Below are 19,258 nucleotides of genomic sequence, written 5' to 3'. Positions count from 1 at the left end.
GAGAGCTGACCCCCAGCCCTGGCTCCTGGAATGGCCCCCTTTCTTTCCACCCAACTCTTCCCACCACCCAAAGGCCTCATGTACATGTGTGTGTGGACACCCATAACCTGCACATCCCAGCTCTGCCCACATACCCTGCCAACAGCTGCACCGTGCCACCCCTCAGGCTGGGCAGAGTCATTTTCAGGAGCTATGTCTTGCCCTGCCTGCTCTGGTCACGGCCCCTGTCCAGCTATCTCTGCCCCCTGAATCCATCTGCTGCTGCAGCTAATCATGGGGGCTGGGATGGGAGCGGGCTCCGGACACGGCAGCTCCTCAGGCCACCTGCATTAGTATGTCACTCAACCGCCTGGGGGCTGCAGTTCCTGCTCCCAGCCTGGCACCAGCCCTGGCAGAGGGGGCTGGGAGGCAGCCCCTTCCACAGCAAATGAAGCAGCAGGCAAGGAAATGAAGTACAGTATTGAGCTATTGCTCCAGGTTGCAAATGAGAGAGAGAAAGAGGGGAGGAGATAGAGAACCTTATACTTTCAGAAGGGAAGCAGGTCACCTAGATCATGAGGCCACATCTGCTTCACATCTCACCTGAGATCTACCTATTAAGCCTTATTGTCTTTGGAGTTTAAAAATACTGTAAAGGGGATGCTATCGGTGGCAATCCTACAGGTCATTGATTATCAAAGTGCTGTCAGGATCAGCAGCATCAGCTTCACCTGTTGTTAGACATGAAGACTCTCAGGCCCCGATCTGACCTATTGAATCAGACACTCTGGAGGGGTCCCGGACTCTGCTTAACAAGCCCTCCTAATGGTTCCAGTGCTCACTGGGGTCGAAGACCACTGACGTAGGCGATGCAAAGTCATTGATTGTTTCAGAGCAGAGTACCTACTCCATGAGAGCCCTGTTCATCAATATGTACTCATTCAACAAGCATTTACTGAGAGCCAAACACTGTGTTAGTTGCTGGGGATTCAATCTACAGCCTCCACCCTTGAATTGCTCACAGTCAGCTCAGAAACAGGCAAGTAAACAGATCACTAGGATGTGACAAAGGCTAACACAGGACAGGCGGAGAGCACTGTGTGGTGAGGAGCATCAGATAAGACTTCCCAGAGGCAGCTCTGCCTTCACGGAAACCTGGAGAGGCAGGAATTGGAAACCTGGAGAGGCAGGAATTACCAGATGGGAGCGGGGCACAGCAGTGTGCCCCCCGGTGACAAAGGCTCTGCCCTTGATCACAGTTTAGGCAGGCTCCTCTAAGGTCCTCTTCTCCACTGGGCCTTGACCTTGGCCCCCATCCTGTCATCCATCCAGTCCAGACATAGCAAAGAACCCTGCTAAGTTACCCCCTCGCCCTTAGCTCTGATCAAATGCTTCATCCCTGGCCTATGGTGTCTAAGCCCTTGGATAATTCTATCATTATCTTGACAAATAGGCTTTCATTGTGGCCTGGAAGGCCAAATTCAAATTTAGAAATTGAAAGAGCTCCTCCTTACTACATGGCAATGGGGGAGAGCTGGCCCCCAGTGCTGGCTCCTGGCGTGCCCTCCCCCTCCACCACCACCACCCCCCCCCCCGCCCCCCATGCCTTTAGCAAGAATCCTGTTAAGCCAGTTAAGCAAGAATCCTCTACCCTTGAAGCTCCTCTTAATAACTTTCCACCATTGACCCCTTCACTCTGTTCATTGGCTATCAATCCCCAGCTGTCTTCTTGTACTATGAGCTGAGCCCTATGTCTCTCCCCTATTACAACACCCCTATTATAATAGTCCTGAATGAAGTCTTCTCGGCTGGTTTAACAAGTGTCAGAGTGAACATTTCTCTGACACTGAACAGGGGAGCACTTGTGCAGAGAGGCCCAGAGGAAGGAGAGAACATGTCCTGTCCAGTTCGGGCCCTTAGTATGGCTCACATGTTAGAACAGAGCAGGAGTGAGGGTCAAAGAGGAGGTGGATCTGGAGAAGTCTACAGGACGTGTGAGGCTCTCTTGGAGGTGGGATTTGTCCTGAAGGCAGAGGGGTGTAGGGGGAAGTTTAAAGCAGAAGAGTGTCATGATTAGGCTTGTGTTCTAGAAAGATCTCTCTGGCAGGGGCCCACACTCTTATCTTACAGATCATGGTGAGTAGATTGGGGAGCCCTAGCCTGGGGCCCCAAGAGATTGGTGAAAAGATTGCTGTGCCCAGAGAAGTGGGGTAGACAGAACTGGAGTAGACCGGGGGGGGGGGGGGGGCGGGCAGTAGACCTCTTTGAGACCAATGTAGAGAGGGGGCTGCACATCAGAATCACTTGAAATAATTTTTAAAGCCTCCCTGGTCATTCCGTTGTAGCCAAGGCTAAGAATCACTGAGGCAGTCTATACTCGTATATTCTTCCAATAAAAAAACTTAACTATGTTATGTACAGTTTTTGTATACTTATCTGTTCAGATTCCTGTGTTTAAACTTGTTCATCTTTGAACCCCAGTGCCTGTGTTCAGTGAATGAGGGAATGAATGAATATATAACCTGCATCCTTTTGCTGTGGCTCAGCCCTTTGGTTGCTCAGAAGAAATAGAAACCAATTTGTCACTCTACGTGGATTAGTCAGTTTAATCAACTACAGGGTGGTATGATGTATTTACTGAGCTAAGGAAATACCAAAAAACAATTCCACTGTTAATGCTGTGTCGTCAGTGCTTTTATACCCTTATCTGCCTCACTGCTCATCCTTCCTGCACTTACTCTGGAGGCCACCTGGGGGAGTGGACTGGGAGGGAGGAGACCTGGATTCCAGTGCCCACTCAGTTTCCTCCACAAATTTGTGGAGTCTCCTCATCTTCCTGATGAAGGGCCTGGACCAGACCAGGGGTTGAAACTTCCAAGACCCACAAGTGCCATCGTGACAATTGACCACTCAACCCCTGCTTGGTGTGCAGGAAAAGAGGCCCAGTGTTGCCACATCTTGCAATTTTTAAGAGAAGCTGCAAGTGTAGGTTTTAGATAAGATGCGTGCTTTGAAAAAATACTGTGTGGGCCCAGGCTGTGAAGAATCAAGGGCTCTCATACATTCGACCCCTATGACAGAGAATTAGGCGATATCTTTCAAAACTAAAGGAGTGGTTACGCTTTGATCCAGCCAATCCTAAATTCTAGAAATTTCCCCTGAAGATGCACCTCCAGTCATCACAGAACAAGAAACGCGCAAGGCTATTTATTCACTATAGCATGATTTTAATAGCCCCAAATTGAAGACAACTCCAAATGACTGTTTGAACCTTGGTTTATTCACACCGTGGAGTACCTTGTGACTTGAGACAAGATTGGACAATCTCTATGTGTTTTTATGGCGTGGTCTCCAGGGTCATTTACATGATCAAAGCCAAGTGCAGCACGGTGTACAGAAAGCGCTCGTCAAACTGAGGACAGAGGGAATTTGCAAAGCCCACTGCATTGACTCTCTGCCCTGGAGGTAAGGGTCAGCGGAGCTAAGAGAGAGAGAGAGAGAGAGAGAGAGAGAGAGAGAGAGAGAGAGAGAGAGAGAGAGAGAGATTGAGCCTGTGTGCTCAGGCCTCCTACAGTAAGTGGCAGGGACTTGTTTACTGCAGACCTCCTACAGGGACGAGCACTGCCATTGGCAAACCCAGGGTCTCTTTGGGAAGCCTGGGTGAGTCACGCAAGTGTAACTTTGCAGAAAGAGTGCTGGACTTGGATTCCAATAGTATTAGGTTCTAATACCAGCTCTGCCCCTAACATTGAGGACCTTTCTCTTTCCTCCCACCTCATACAATTGTTATTTGTGTGCTCATTTTTTTTTTTTTTTTTTAATATATTTTATTGGTTTTTTACAGAGAGGAAGGGATAGGGATAGAGAGTCAGAAACATCGATGAGAGAGAAACACCCATCAGCCGCCTCCTTCACAGCCGCCACTGGGCATGTGCCCGCAACCAAGGCACACGCCCCTGACCAGAATCGAACCCGGGACCCCTGAGTCCGCAGGCCGACGCTCCATCCACTGAGCCAAACCAGTTAGGGCTGTGCTCATTCTTATAATGCCTTTTCCACCACTAGAACTTGGGTTCTGTGAGCCTGAATGATCTGATTGCCCACCATTGAATCTAGCACTTCCCATGGTGCCTGGCATGTGGTGGGTTCTTAATAAATATCTCTTGAATGAATAACTAAAATGAAAAAATGGACCATGTCTATAATGAAACTTAACATGGTGCCTAGGAATGGTTAAGTGTTCAATTACAGCTAGTAGCAGTTTACTCATTGTGAAGGTGTTGGTGATTACAAATTGTATGACTTGAGACAAATTAATGAAATCTCTGAGCCTTGATTTTCTCATCTGTGTTATGGATACAGTTTCCTCCTCTGTATTATGGTGTTGTAAGCATTAATGAGATAACGTATGCAGATCACTCAGTATACGTTTTGGCATGTAAGAGATAATACCTGGTGGTTATTATTAAAGAGAAATAGTAAATAATAAATAGGAGAAGCAGGCAAATCCCTTGATTGATGTTAAAATACGAGAGAGTTGCATGCAGAGACTGTGCCTTGCACCTCCTGCTATCCTCTTACATAGGGTAGTCATCATCTTTTAGCAAGTGTTGGTTGAGCAGATACTATGTGCTGGGCACCACACCAAGAGGAGCATCAAAAAAATGAGCAATTAATAAGTATGAGCTTCTTTTGGGGGTGACAAAAATGTTCTAAAATTGTGTGGTAGACTCACACAACTCTATGAATATCCTAAAAAGCATTGCGTTATACAATTTAAGTGGGTGAATGAATGGTAAGCCATGTAAATTATATCTCAACTAGAGGCTTGATGCACAAAGATTCGTGCAAGAATGGGCCTTCCTTCCCCTGGCTGCCGGCACTGCCTTCGCTCCACCAGGAGCCACCTTTCTGCCTTTGTTCCAGCCCAGAGCCATCTTTCCGCCTTCCCACACTGCCCAGAGGCCTGGAGCAGCTGGGGCGGTGCCGAATGCCTGCGTCGCCATGGTGCAAGCATCCTGTCCCACCCCCGGCTGCTCAGCACCTGTGTAGGCAAATTAACCCACCATCTTTGTTGGGTTGATTTGCATACTCACTCCTGATTGGCTGGTGGGCATTGTGACGGTATGGTCAATTTGCATCTTTCTCTTTTATTAGTGTAGATAAGGTTGCTATTGTAAAAAAAAAAAAAGAAAAGCATAATAAACCTGTGACTACCACTCCCTACCTGTCACTTCACCTCTCTGCTTCAGTTTTCTCTTCTGGAATATAGGAATAACAATAGAACTACCTCATAGGGTTTTGGTGAGGACTAAAAAAAGAAATGTTTGAAAAGTGCTAGTTTAGAGTTTGCTATGTAGTAAGAGCTCCATAAATGTTAGCTACCAATATCACCATCATCTTCATTCATATGTATTAGGTGATGAGATAGAACTTACACACCGTAATATGGAAAAAAAGAGGAAGGGGCTCTTCGTTCCTCGGGTGGGAGCATGAAGGAGCCAGTGAAGGAGTGAGGGAGGAGAAGATGACATCTAAGCTGCGTGAGAATTCATCCCCATGGGATGTGAAGAGAAGCCCTGAAAGGGGAACAGCATGAACAAAGGTACAGAGGTGAGAGAGAAGGGCCTACTAGCCCTTACACAGCAAGTACAAGGTCAGCAACTTGAACTTTATTGTGAAGACAATGGGGAGACGACCAGCAGGAAGCAATGTGGCAAGTTTGCAAACCAGAATAATCACTCCAGTGGGGAAGGTGAATGTTAAGAGGTGAAGGACGGACGTGGCAGAGGAGTTGGGAGACTATGGCAACAATTCGAGTGAGAGATGACTAAGGCTTTAACTTGGACTCTGAGATTAGGGTACCAAGGCCAGGGCTCCTCTGAGTGTAAGAGAGAGACTCAATCAGAACTCCAGGAAAAGGCCATAGAGTGGGAAACCTCCCTGAAAATCCAGGGTGGTGTTCCAGGCAGGCACCCCAGAAACCAGGACTGGAACGGGAAAACCAGGAGCCAAAGGGGTATCTTTCATCGTTTTCTGTCTCAGCATCTCTGCTCCACTGTTTTCTTTTGACTGATCCAGTTCCTGTGCTACTCATGGTTTCTGCTTTTCCCTGACCTCTCTTTACTGGTGGCTCAAGAGTAATCCCCACCCTGATGCTACCTTTAGGGGTCACCACCAGTTGCCTTCTTCCCTCTGGGCCACTTGGTTCCAATTTGGGACAGGATCTGAGTGGCTCCGCTCATTTTTTTAAAAAAAAATCTGGGTCATAGGTTAAGGGCCAGCCCATAGAGGAGGGTGGGGGCCGGCCCATGAGGTAGAGAATTTGGCTATTTGAGGTGGCAGGGTTCTGACAAGGGACTCTTTGTGGGCACCTGAAATACATCTCATATAATAGGCCTAGATGGGAAAGGATCAATTTTAAATTTATTAGGCAATAAAATCTGCATTATTAGGTCATTGTTTGGGCAAGGAAGGGGCAAGGACGGTGAGTTGGAGTGGAGAGGATGCCAGGCGTTGGCCGGGTAACTGGGTGGTACCCCGGCTCCACTTTCCTCTATGTTGGTGCTGTTCTCGGGTTCTAGGAAGCTTCCCCGCTTAATCAGGTCGGGGTCTCTGCAGAAAACGGGCGGCTGTCTCACACTGGGAAGTTTGAAGCGTTTAGTAAGAGGACCACAGGACAAGGCGTGGGATAAACACGGGATAGTGCAGCACATCAGGGCTAGAAAGAGTCGGGTGCAGTCCAGCCTCACGCCAGCGGAGGGTGAGGAGAGGGCAGTTCTCAGAATCCAGAGAGGGAGGCCTGCCTGACACAGCCAGCCTGTGGCGATAGGAAGCTGGGGAGAGTGACACCCTGCCCTGGCTCCCCCAGCACTAACCCAGCGGGAAGACGGAGAGTAAGGAAGCCCACTGATGTACTCCATGCCACCTCCCTGGGGCAGGAAGGAGGAGCTCCGGAGGAGAAAAGGCATGATGTCCATACACGCCTCCTGGTGGGGTTGTAGCCAGCCACCCCCCTCAGCAATGCACTCCCTGATAGCCTCAACCTGGAGACCTCTGTTCTAATTGGCTTGGGTAGGTCAAGTGTCCATCCTTGGCTGAGTCGCTGAGGCTGAAGGGGAGAGGGTGCTCTGTTTGGCTAAGCCAGAAGCTGCAGGTGCAGTCAGCTCTGATCCAACCTTCCGGCTGAGATGGGGGAAAAGTAAATCCCCAAGGAAAATCAGGATTTGTTAACAAACCAGATAAAAAGAGCAGATGTCCATACTGCCCATACAGGACTCGTAGGAGGCTTTTAAGTGAGGCTTTGTAGTCCCTGCTGGGTTGGTTGGGGGAAGAGACCAGAGTGCAACTGGTGGACGAGTGAGCCCAGGCACAGGGATGGGGCAGTCCCCTTCCTTAGCAGGGACGAATCTTAACATGCTATGGCTTCAGTGCTCACCAGCATGTTGTTAACCAGCAAGTGCAGCCTTCTCCTCAAGAGTGAAGACACCCTCAAAGCCAGGAAAGACAATCAAGCCTTGTTTCCTAAATCCATTCCCTGCAGTTAGACATACTAGTAGGTGAGACTGCTCGGCACCTACTGAAGTTTGCTGGAAGGTGCCACCTAGTGGAACATCAGATGACCTGCTACTTAGACAAAGAGGAAAAAAGAAAAAGAAAAAGAAAAAAAACTGAAGAGAGTTTTCACATCCCCAAAGCCATTGAGCAATGGTTCTCACCTGATTGAAATTGGAATCCCCTGAGTATGGCCAAGTCCTATCTCCAGAGGTTCTGACTTAAGTGGTCTGGGGTGCCGGGTGGGCATCCAGAGTTTTAAAAGGTCCCCAGGGGATTTGGGGAGCAGTCAGGGCTGAGACCACTGGGTTATAGAGTTCCCACCCTTTATTTTGCAGAAGTGCTCACAGGTGGGAGTCACTTCTCCAAGAGTCTCAGACTCCCAGGAAGCCCCCTTCCCTCTGCACCCACCACCTCTCTATTGCGTCTTTGTACAACTTTTTTTTTTTGTCCTTTGTGCAACAATGAAAACCTTTTTGAAGAAATAATGACAGAAAACTTCCCCTACCTGGTGAAAGAAATGGACTTACAAGTCCAGGAAGCGCAGAGAACCCCAAACAAAAGGAATCCAAGGAGGACCACACCAAGACACATCATAATTAAAATGCCAAGAGCAAAAGATAAAGAGAGAATCTTAAAAGCAGCAAGAGAAAGACAGTCAGTTACCTACAAGGGAGTAGCCATACGACTGTCAGCTGATTTCTCAACAGAAACCATGCAGGCCAGAAGAGAGTGGCAAGAAATATTCAAAGTGATGAATAGCAAGAACCTGCAACCAAGATTACTTTATCCAGCAAAGCTATCATTCAGAATAGTGCCGGGAGCCGGTCCATGCTTGCTGTTTCAAGGGACCTGGCATATATGGCATACTGTTCTTAATATGTTTGCTTACCTTCTTGGCACTATGTGTTTTAACCAAGGTCTCTGAGAAAGGTTGTTTCCCCAGGTAGGGATTTTCCCCTGAAGTTAGGGAGGGAATAAAACCTCTTAACAAGTGCCAGGCGGGTAGTTAATCACTACAAACAATCATGCTTAAGCTACATAATCTTTACTCCCTGGAATGGAGATAAGAAACGCCCTAGCCTTTGTAATAGAGATTGATAGGATTGAATCAACTGGTATAAATACAGATGTAATAAGACAGCAGAACACAGAACTTAGAACACAGAACTTAGAACACAGAACTTCGCTGGAGAGAACATGGCAAAAGATCCTGGACTGAACCTGACTACAGAAATGGGCAAGAGAACCTGACTAGAACCTGGTGACTGAACCTGGCTGGAGAACCTAGCAAGAGAACATGGACACAGAACCTGGCTGGAGATCTGAAGCAGAACTTCGCTGGAGATCCAGACCAGAACTTGGCTGGAGATCCTGGCTGGAGATCCTGGCTAGGCTGCTGATCAACTGAACACCGTCTCCGTGTCATTCCTTCTTCGCCGACTCCATCCACACCTTTGGGGACCCCTGGACCTGCTGGGGTTGGACCCCGGCAGAATAGAAGGTCAGAGAAAGAGCTTCACGGATAAGAAAAAGCTAAAGGAGTTCATCACCACCAAACCAGCATTATATGAAATGCTGAAAGGTATTCTTTAAGAAGAGGAAGAAGAAAAAGGAACTCTTACCATTTGCCACAGCATGGATGGAACTGGAGAGCGGATAAATACCACATGATCTCACTCATTTGTGGAATATAATGAACAACATAAGCTGATGAACAAGGACTGATCCAGAGACGGAGAGGCATTGATTGGACTGTCGGGACTTGGAGGGAAGGTAGGGGAGGGTGGGGGTAAGGGGGAAAGATCAACCAAAGGACTTATATGCAAGCATATAGGCCTAATCAATGGACATGGACAACGGGGGGGTGAGGGCATGAGCGGGAGTGGGGGGGTGGGGGGTAGAGGGTAACGTGGGGACAAGGACACATATGTAATATCTTAATCAATAAAAAATATATTAAAAAAAAAACAATGAGAAGTAATGAAACAGGACGCACTCTTGTTTCCCAAGCCCTGATATTTATTTTAGTGGCAGTGCCAAGAGGAGGATGGCTCCCTGTACACCTGATATTTGCATCTGACCCCTCTGGCTAATACTCTGTTTGAGATGTACCCACCCAGTGACGTAGTATATTTACTCTTTGAGGTGTATGGCCTTCTCTGTTTGCTCTTTTAAAATGTGCCCTACTCAAGGCACCTTCCACGTCCACTGTCTTGATTCAATAGCATTCCCTTATAGTTGGCAGGATTGGCTTTAATTGGCATCTCACTGTGGAAATGACAAAGTAGACGCCAAGAGAGAGACAGGCAATTTTCTGTCTCGAGGTCATTTCAAATAGGCATCCTGCAAACCCTTTCTTTTTATTCAAAGTAGGAGCTGAGATGCCACTAAATGTGCACACTGGATTGAATCACCAGGGTGGCATTCTATGTCTGGCTCCCTTTCTCCATTCTACTTGCAAGCTTGAGTTTCAGAAGTTTATTTATTTATTTTTATTGATTTTGGGGAGAGAAAGAGAGAGAGAGAAATAGAAACATTGATCAGCGGCCTCCTGCATTTCCCCTACTGGGGATCAAGCCCGCAACCTGGGCATGTGCCCTGACGGGTAATGGAACCATGACCTCCTGGTTCATAGGTTGGTGCTCAACAACTGAGCCACACTGGCAGGGCTGAGTCTCAGAATTTTAGAACTAAAAAGACCACGGAGAACATCTGGTTCAATTGCTTTATTTAATGCAGCCATATTCCATATTTATTTAGACATCTCCTGTTTCTGCTGCCACGTACACTCATGGACCTATACGTACATGATAAACCTGATGCTCAGAGAATCTGAGCAACCTGTCTGACGCCACACAGGAAGTTATGGGCAAAGTCTGGACTGATCGAGGCTGAACCGAGCCCGGTGGGGAAATTTCAGCTCCCGGACTTTTTTTCCCCTCTATATTAGAAGTCTGAGCCTTGTTAAATGTCGAACCTGGTAGAGATAGCAATTTGGGTCATTATCACCAGGGTTAACGAGTTTCCTGAGTGTAGGTTTTAAAGAGGTGAGTGCTTGATTGATTATTTAATTGATTCAGTTCTCAAATGTTTGCTTGGAACTTCTTTGGGGCCAGGTACTGTACTAGGCATTGAGAATGTGTGTGTGGGGTGGGGTGGGGTGGGGGTGAGGTGAGGGGAATGGTCTCTGTCCTCATGGGGCTTACAATGAGGTGGAGGAAACAGATACCAAACAATCCTCTCGTAACCATAAACACTGTGGCTGTTTAGGAAGGGCATTGCTAAGAGGTCACATAACCAGGAAGCTCAGCATGTTCCCAGAAATCCGGCAGCCTTCCCTGAAAATGCCTAATGATCTTGGTGATCTCCAAGGACAGGAGAAGCAAGAGGCGCGAGGCTTGCAGCAAACTCCTGAGTCCAACACCTCTAGCTTCTCAGGCTTTGCTTCGGGTCAAGCAGACCTCTCTCTCACCACCTTGGAAATCGTGTCATTACAGAGTCACGATGATCCCCATTTCACAGATGAGGAAATGGAGACTCACAGCAGCTAAGGGACTTGGCTAAGTTTAGAGTGTTAAAGGTAGACTGACACACAGACCAGCACCTCCTGACTGCTGATCTGTTCTACTCTCACACTCACTCCGTTTTGGGCAAGGCCAGATCCGCCTTGGGGGCTAGCCCTTAACAAATAGGGTTAGCAATAACAGACCATAAGAAAGGTGAGGACAGGGAGTAGAGATAGTTTTCATATCCTCATCAGGAAAGCTAAAGGGCCTGCACCTGTCACCTATTACCTTTCCTCTATTTGACCCTTCTTGGAAAGTGTCTTTTGGAGGATACTGAAAGATATGCCTGTTACTGATGATAAGAGTGAGAGAATAAATAGCTCCCCCTTGCCCCCTAAAAGAGACAGAGACAGAGACAGAAAAAGAAAGATGTGGAAGTAAAGATGGGAAGATGGGAGAAGATAGGAGATACTCATCATTCATCAAATGTACGTATTAAACCCTTTCTGTGTACCATGAAAACAAGTAAATAAGCAAATATATAAGATTTTAGCCAAGAGGAAGATGCACTGTGAAGACTACATAGAAAAGGTAAAGTATGATGTCACTCATATGTGGAATCTAAAGAACAAAACAAACAAAACTGAAACAGATTCATAGACACAGAGAGCAAACTGGTGGTTGCCAGAAGGAAGGGGCCTGGGGGACTGGGGGACCGAGGTGAAGGGATTAAAAGGCCCAAATTGATAATTACAAAATAGTCATGGTGACTAAGTACAGCATAGGGAATATAGTCAATAATATTGCGGTAACTATGGTATCAGTTGGGCTACTGGAAATATCGAGAGGATCACTATGTAAAGTATATAATTGTCTAACCACTAAGGCTTAGTGAGTAAGCTGTATGCCTGACACCCACACAAAATAAAGTTTAAAGAAAATAAAAGTATGGAGAGAGCACTGCAGCTGGGCAGTCAGGGAAGGTCTCTGTGAGGAGGTGATAATTAAGCTGAGATTTGAAGGCCAAGAGGGAGCAACCAATGGGGGAAGAGCCAGACAAACAGCGTTCCTGGTCCAGACAAGGGCTAATGCAAAAGTCTTGGGGCTGGACTGAACATAGTGCCATCAAGGACCAGGAAGTGCAAGTGGCTGATTTGGAGCGAGTGACAGGAGGGTGATACATGAGGTTGGAGGGCAAAAACCCAAACCCAGGCCACAGCCCAAGCAGCTGAAAGCTTGTTTATCCCTCCTCAGCATTCCTCTTGGTGTTTGACTTCCATTTTGGCCATAGTTACTAGTTTCATTAGGCCCACATCTGCAGTGTGCCCTTAATGCACATTATCTCATTTAAGGCTCACCATAGGCCAGGACGGCTCAGTCTGAAAGTAACATTTCTTGTTTAATTCAGTCGATGACCAGATCAGTTTTCCTAGAGAAACAGCCGGAGCTAATGGTCTGCCCGCATGTCTCAAATGGCATTGCCTCAGTGAGTGGGATAAAGCCCCAGGAGTTTCCTCCCCCTAGCATCCCACATTGTAAGAGATCAGAGTCCAGGATGAAAGCTGGGCTAATGGGTTAGAGTTTCCACTGGGGGGCCGACCAGGCCGACCAGCTTTGATTAACAAATCACTCAGTAAGACACCAGGAAAAGCTCAAATCCAATTTTACACAGAATCCTCTAGGGAGCTGGAAGAAAGGATGGAGAGGAGAGAGACATGGAAGGTTTTCTTGTGTATAATCTCAGCTGCTACACTTCACTCAACCATTAATTACTGAGCATCTATTGTGTTCCAGGCCTGGGATGGGGGCCGGGCTTAGTTTCTTGTAGTTGAGCAGGAGTATGAGCTGAAATCCATGTGCCCTGGCTTAGCGCCTGCTGCTCTGGCCCAGGGAGAGGGGTCACCCTTTTGGCAATTTCCTCTGCCTGGAAGGAGCATGGGTTTTCTAATTTGAAAAATAAAAGGAAATCTGTGCTAGCAGAGGCAGGACAATACTCTACAGGACAAAAAGATTACAAAGTTCCCCCTTGCTTGGAGCTCACAATCTAGAGGAGGAAACCAAAATGATACCTGTTCTGAAGAAAAATCAAGCAGGTGGTGGTGATGGGGACACTCATTGATATTTTAGATGAGTTGGCTAGGGAAGCACTCTCTGAAGCAGGACATTTGATTTGGTAGCTGAAAGATGGAAGGGAGAGAACCAGGCAAAGGTTTAGAGCAGCGGTTCTCAACCTGTGGGTCGCGACCCCTTTGGGGGTCAAACGACCCTTGCACAGGGGTCACCTAAGACCATCGGAAAACACATACATAATTACATATTGTTTTTATGATTAATCACTATGCTTTAATTATGTTCAATTTGTAACAATGAAAATACATCCTGCATATCAGATATTTACATTACGATTCATAACAGTAGCAAAATTACAGTTATGAAGTAGCAACGAAAATAATTTTATGGTTGGGGGTCACCACAACATGAGGAACTGTATTAAAGGGCTGTGGCACTAGGAAGGTTGAGAACCACTGATGTAGAGCCCCGTGGCCTGTGGCAAGGATGCTCATAGGTTAATGTAACATAAAGGGAAGTCACACGTGAATTCCCAGGATCAGAGTGAGCTTCATGTTTATAAAAGGATCATCCTAGCTACTCTGTTTCTAGCATTGTGCTCCTGATATGGAGGCACGTGAAAGAATTCTGCAACATTATCTTTCCCTCTAGGAACTTTCACTTTTGTCAGAGACAGGATGGAAATTCAATTACATAAATACTGTGTATCAACTGTAGTGTTTAAAAAGGGGGTGTTATAACAGCATTCTTCACAATAGCCAAAAGATGTAAATAGTTCAAATATCCATGAATGGATGAATGGATAAAAAAAAAAAAAACTGTGGTATATACTTACACACGAATATTATTCAGTCTTAAAAGGGGGTGAAGTTCTGATACATGCTACAACATGGATGATCCTTGAAAACATTATGCTAAGTGAAATAAACCAAACAGAAACGGACAAATATTGTATGATTCCACTTATATGAAGTACCTAGAATGGTCAAATTCATAGAAACAGAAAGTAGAATGATGGTTACCAGGGTTTGAAAGGAGGAAATGGGGAATTAGTGTTTAATGGGTACAGAATTTCTGTTTAGGAAGGTGAAAAAGTTCTGGAGATGGGTAGTGGTGATGGCTGCACAATAATGTGAATGTACTTAATGCCACTGAATGGCTCAAATGGTAAATTTTATATTATGCATATGTTATTACAATAAGACAAATATTTTTAAAAGGCATTAGGTAAGGATCTAGGGATAGAAGAGTGAGCAGTCTAGGCAGATGTAATAGCAAGTGCAAAGACCCAGAGGTGGGAATGGGGAATGTGCCTGATGTTCTCTGATTAATACCAAGAAGGCCAATGGGTTGGGGCATAATGAAGAGAGTAAAGGGTGAGGGCTATTCATGTCTAGCCTTGTAGGATCTTGTCATTCTTTATAGAAATGCAGGGGGAGGCGGGGAGCCACTGAAGCAATTTTAGCTGAGGGGTGATGCTATCTGAACTTTGTTAAAACGGGATCACTCTGGCTTTTACTTTTCTTCATTCTGAGTCTCATTTGCAAATGATGATAAGAAAAGCATTTATATCACAGGGAAGCTGTGAACATTAAAAGAGGTGATGCATGTCAAGGGTTTAACATGGTGCCTGACGTAGCATTCAATAAAAGGTAAGCATTACTGTGACAGAAATCCAAAGAAAGACAGCAGCCCCCTGAGGACTTTTGGAGGACTTCATGGAGGAGATGGCAGTTCAACTGGACATGGAAAGATGCACAAGATTTCTACCGACATACATGGGGAAGAGGAGGGCTTTCTGGGTAGAAGGAACTAAGTGGTCAAAGAAAACAGCCAGCAATTGGTCAGGGCAGAGAGGAGGAAAGGATGTTTGATCTGCCCTAGCAGGCCACAGTGTGGGCTCTAGAGCCAAAGTGATGGGAGCTTTGAAGGTTCTGTAGCAGATGTCGAAATCTGTAAGCTTTGATTTCAGAAAACAGAATCGCCTGGAGCAGGAAGAACTGGGAAGCAGGAGTCAACAGGACACTGGTCCAAGTCTGGGGCTGCTAGGCAGCGGCTGGGCTGGAGGTGGAGAGAATCAAGAGGACGCTTTGGGGTGGAAAAGAGGAAGGCAACCAAGAGGGCGCGTGGTCCATGGGCATCAGAGGAAACTCCGTGAAGAGCACTGAGGAGCCGGTCACAGGCATCACCACCCAGCTCCGTGGCCCTCCGCAGTGCCCAGAGGGCCAGACTCGCTCAGAGCCCTCCCCACGGTCCAGACACACTCCGCCGTCTGATGCGATTATGTATCTGATGTTTCAGCTCCCAGATGTGGGGGCTCGAGTCTGTTTTCATTTCATCCCTGTGCCTGGCACAGTGTCCGGTACACAGTAGGCGTTCGCTAAGGGTTTGCTGAGGAGCTAACCCGAGCCAGAGACCGACAAGAGGTTTCAATAAAGGGCTTCATGAGCTGATTGCCTACTAGTACACGTGGGACTGGAGGGCATTCCAACCCCAAGGAGGTTGAGCTTTCATGGTAAAAGGTCCTGCAGAGAAACGCCGGTCGCCTCCCCGCCGGTTTGCAGGGTCAACAGACAGGTGGCAGGCGGGCACAGCACTCCAGTTGACACAAGGCGTTCACACCTAACGACAGGAGCTCCGAAAGGAAGAAAAACGAGGGTCCGCCGGCAAAACAGTGCGCGTGAGGCACGGGTGTCGCCCCATTTCACAGGTGTGGCCTGGGAACACAGGGTCCCCGGGTCACAGTAAGTCCGCAGGTTCTCTCTCGGAGCCGAGCCGAGGTGGGTGGGGAGCCCCAGCTCCCGGGGCCGCGGGAGTGGAGCATCCCGCCGGGCTCCAGCACAACCCGCACATCCCCGCGGAGCCCGCGGCGTGTCCTCGGGAATGCGGAGCGGAGGTTGCCGGGCCGGGCTGTGGATCCAGCGCGTCCCAGCGCGCGAAGACGCTCAGAAGCCTCCCCGCACCAGTTAGCGCCCAACTCCCCAACTCCGGGACTTTAGCAAACCTCCTGAGGGCGGGGGGCCCGCCGAGGAGCGGACCGCACCATCGCGGCCGAGAGGGGGGAGCGGTCTGCGCTCGGTCCCCGCGGCGCCCGGGCGGACCAGGAAGAGCCGCAAGAAGGTTTCTGCTCCGGCACACGGTGTTCGGCAGCCGATCTATCGGAGGTCGGCGCGGAGCGAGCGGGTCGCCGGGGCTCGGGACCGGTGGGGCCGGCGGCGACCCCCCCCCCCGGCGGCGGCGCGGTGGCCCCGCCCGGCTCCCCGGCTGGCGAGCAGCGGAAGTGCCGCGGAGTTGGAGCGGGGCCGGCGCCGTGGCCGCTTCTCCTCGCCGAGCTGCTGCCGCCGGGCGGGCGGGCGGGCGGGCGGGCTGACGCTCGGAGCTGGGGGCCGCGCGGCGGGACCGGCGGGACCGGCGGGACGCGGCGGGGCTGACCGGCCCCGATGAGGCGGAAGGAGAAGCGGCTTCTGCAGGCGGTGGCGCTGGTGCTGGCGGCCCTGGTCCTTCTGCCCAACGTGGGGCTCTGGGCGCTGTACCGCGAACGGCAGCCCGACAGCACCTCCGGGGGACCTGGGGCTGCGGTGGCCCCGGCGGCCGGACAGGTGAGTCCTCCAGATGTTTGGGGGTTGGGAACACTTTCTCCCCTAATTTACTTCTAGCTTTCGGTTCCTTCCTTCGCCTTCCGCTGCCTTCTCAGCGTCAGCGCCGGAGACACTTCTCTTCTTTCCATTTTTTTGGATGGGAGATTGAGGTTCAGAGAAGGACAGGGACTTGTCCAGGACCCCGCGCCCGTCAGAGGCAGAACCAGAACTGGAAACCAGGAATCCTGATGCCCAGTCTGGACGTCTGGGTCTTACCGTAGGTTCCCGTCCTTCTTTCTGCCCATGTGTGGGTACCACCTCGCCCCTTCCAGCATCTCTCTTTTGGAGGATCCTGTCGGCATGCCGCATCCCAGGATCACTCCTGGAGATCCCGGGACTTCTAGATCAGTGGTTCTCAACCTTCTGGCCCTTTAAATACAGTTCCTCATGTTGTGACCCAACCATAAAATTATTTTCATTGCTACTTCATAACTGTAATGTTGCTACTGTTATGAATCGTAATGTAAATTTTATCTGATATGCAGGATGGTCTTAGGCGACCCCTGTGAAAGGGTCGTTCGACCGCCAAAGGGGTCGCGACCCACAGGTTGAGAACCGCTGTTCTAGATGTTGTCCTGGTCTTTTCTAATCTCCCCCCACCTGCTGATCTCGGTGTTCCCTACTCAGGTCAGCCCCTTTCCTGTGTTCCCATCTGTTAGGAGGTGGGCCTCCCACCTCTCCCTATTTGCTCATCCTCCCTCCAGATCCTGTGGGTTCCTCGGAGGATGCAAAGATCATGCTCCCCTGGGAGCTTCAGCCCCTAGGATGGGGAAGGGGGTGAGCTCCTGGTCCTTGAGGGGCCTGCTGTTTTTTCGACCTTCTGAGGGTCCAGAAGTGGGGGCTCTGGTAGCGAGATCCCCAAAATTTCCCAGAGGCTATTTGTGCCCGGTGCCCAGAAGATGGAATATCATCTGCCTTCCTTGTCCCTTCTCAGAGTACCATGACCCCTCAGAACTTGTTCAGGCTAATCAGGTGTGGTGTTTCCTGCAGCATAGACTAGGATTTTAATTGTTCTGCCTCCTCTGAACTTACCCATGTATGCGTGTGTGTGTGTGTGTGTGTGTGTGTGTGTGTGTCACACATACTTTAGACTGATAGCAGAAGCCCTGTCAGTTTGCTCCAAGCCTTCCAGCCCCTGACTCAGTAGCTGACAGTGAGCGAATGCATGCTTGACAAATGTTTCACACAGTGGGATATTTCAGGTTTGTGAAGGGATTTCCTTGTTCCATGGGAAGCGGATGATTTGTGCAGCAGGGTCAAGTTTGACTGGTTGTTGGCAGGATGAGTGAAGAAGCTGACTTTTGAAGCTGATGGTTTCCCTTTCGCTTCCCAGTATCAGGCTGCTGTCTGGGTAGTGAGAGTGGCATCTTGAGCGGGGCTCTTTGCAACAGAACTGGCCAATTTTGAGTGTAGCCTGTCGCTTGGTAATTGTTGTAAACCATCCTGCAGGGCCTGGTTGATCTTTCTGGTAGAGCTTACTGTTGGGACACGAAGGGCCCTAACTCCTTTCCTAAATCCCTGGCACAAACCCTGACAGCCAACTTAGACCCCTCTCCCTTAAATTCTGTATTCCTGTGGGTGTTTGCTTCGTGAATTCTTTCTTCTCTTCCCGTCCTGGGCCAGGGATAGGAGGTCAGGCTTCTAGCCTCAGCCCTACCATTAACTTGCTGTGTATGTCCTTGATCACCTCTCAGGTCCATCTCTGAGCCTCCCTTCCTCCTTATGTAAAATGTGGTTATTGGTCTAGCTCCACCATTCTGTAGTACCGTCAATGAATCAATGAGGAGTACATTGACCACTTTTTTTCCCTGTGGCAGGAGCCCCTTGTAGCTAGCATCCTTAGCTGTGGGGGCACCATACTGGACTTAGCCCCGGGTCATGGGGGGAGTGCCCTGCCCAAGTGCAAACTCTCCTTTGGAATAGCTCTGGCCGGTTCTAAAATAGCTCATAACATTCTGCCTCTGCCTGGAGAAAGCCCTCGTATTTCATTTGCTGTGGATGGCAGACATCCTGATTCTCATTTTCTATAGTCCCAGATGTGTAGAGAAGGTCAAGGTTAACTGCCAGTTTGGCCTGAACTTTCAAAGTAAATTACTCACTTGTGCATCAGGGAATTGATGGAGGAAGGCAGCCTTTTGGGCAGAGAGAGGGGGAAGCAACAGCTGGGCGCTGCTCAGAGCCCTTAACTGAAATGGACAGACAAGCACATCTGGGAAGGTCTAGTTCTCATTCATTTCTTTTGCTCTGCAATATCATGAAGACGAGGAGGAGGAGGAGGAGGAGGAGGAGGAGGAGGAGGAAGTGGTGAATGGGGTCTGGTGGTGGTGGTAGCGGGTGCCAACTGATTATCCTTTCTTTAAAGGAAATGCCTTGGCTCCCTGGGAGCAGGAGAATGGAGCTGTTTCCCCAATGACAAGCTCTTCTAGGTGCTATAGGATTCTGCATTCATCCTCTGCCTTTCAGGAACACGCTGCCAAATTTCCACACAGTCCCCTATTTGTTCCGCTC

At 48.8% G+C, this 19,258-nt stretch overlaps 1 protein-coding gene across 4 annotated transcripts in view; it reads left to right on the top strand.

Moving 5' to 3' along the window:
• The window catches only part of GALNT10 (polypeptide N-acetylgalactosaminyltransferase 10), a 191,944-nt gene that overhangs the window by 1,584 nt on the left and 171,102 nt on the right, over positions 1 to 19,258 (top strand). For 2 of the 4 annotated variants that reach the window (XM_036312541.1, XM_036312542.1), the window contains exon 1: positions 16,553 to 16,711. The exons of 1 other annotated variant lie outside the window; for it this stretch is intronic. In XM_036312541.1, the coding sequence (XP_036168434.1) occupies positions 16,553 to 16,711 (159 nt within the window). Of the gene's footprint in view, positions 1 to 16,469; positions 16,712 to 19,258 lie in introns of those variants that run through there. One more of the 4 variants, XM_036312543.1, reaches the window with a different exon arrangement.

This window comes from Myotis myotis, unplaced genomic scaffold (assembly GCF_014108235.1).
Source record: "Myotis myotis isolate mMyoMyo1 unplaced genomic scaffold, mMyoMyo1.p scaffold_m19_p_6, whole genome shotgun sequence".
NCBI lineage: Eukaryota > Metazoa > Chordata > Mammalia > Chiroptera > Vespertilionidae > Myotis > Myotis myotis.
The sequence above is the reverse complement of the archived record's forward strand: the minus strand, read 5'-3'. Positions and strand labels throughout refer to the sequence as shown.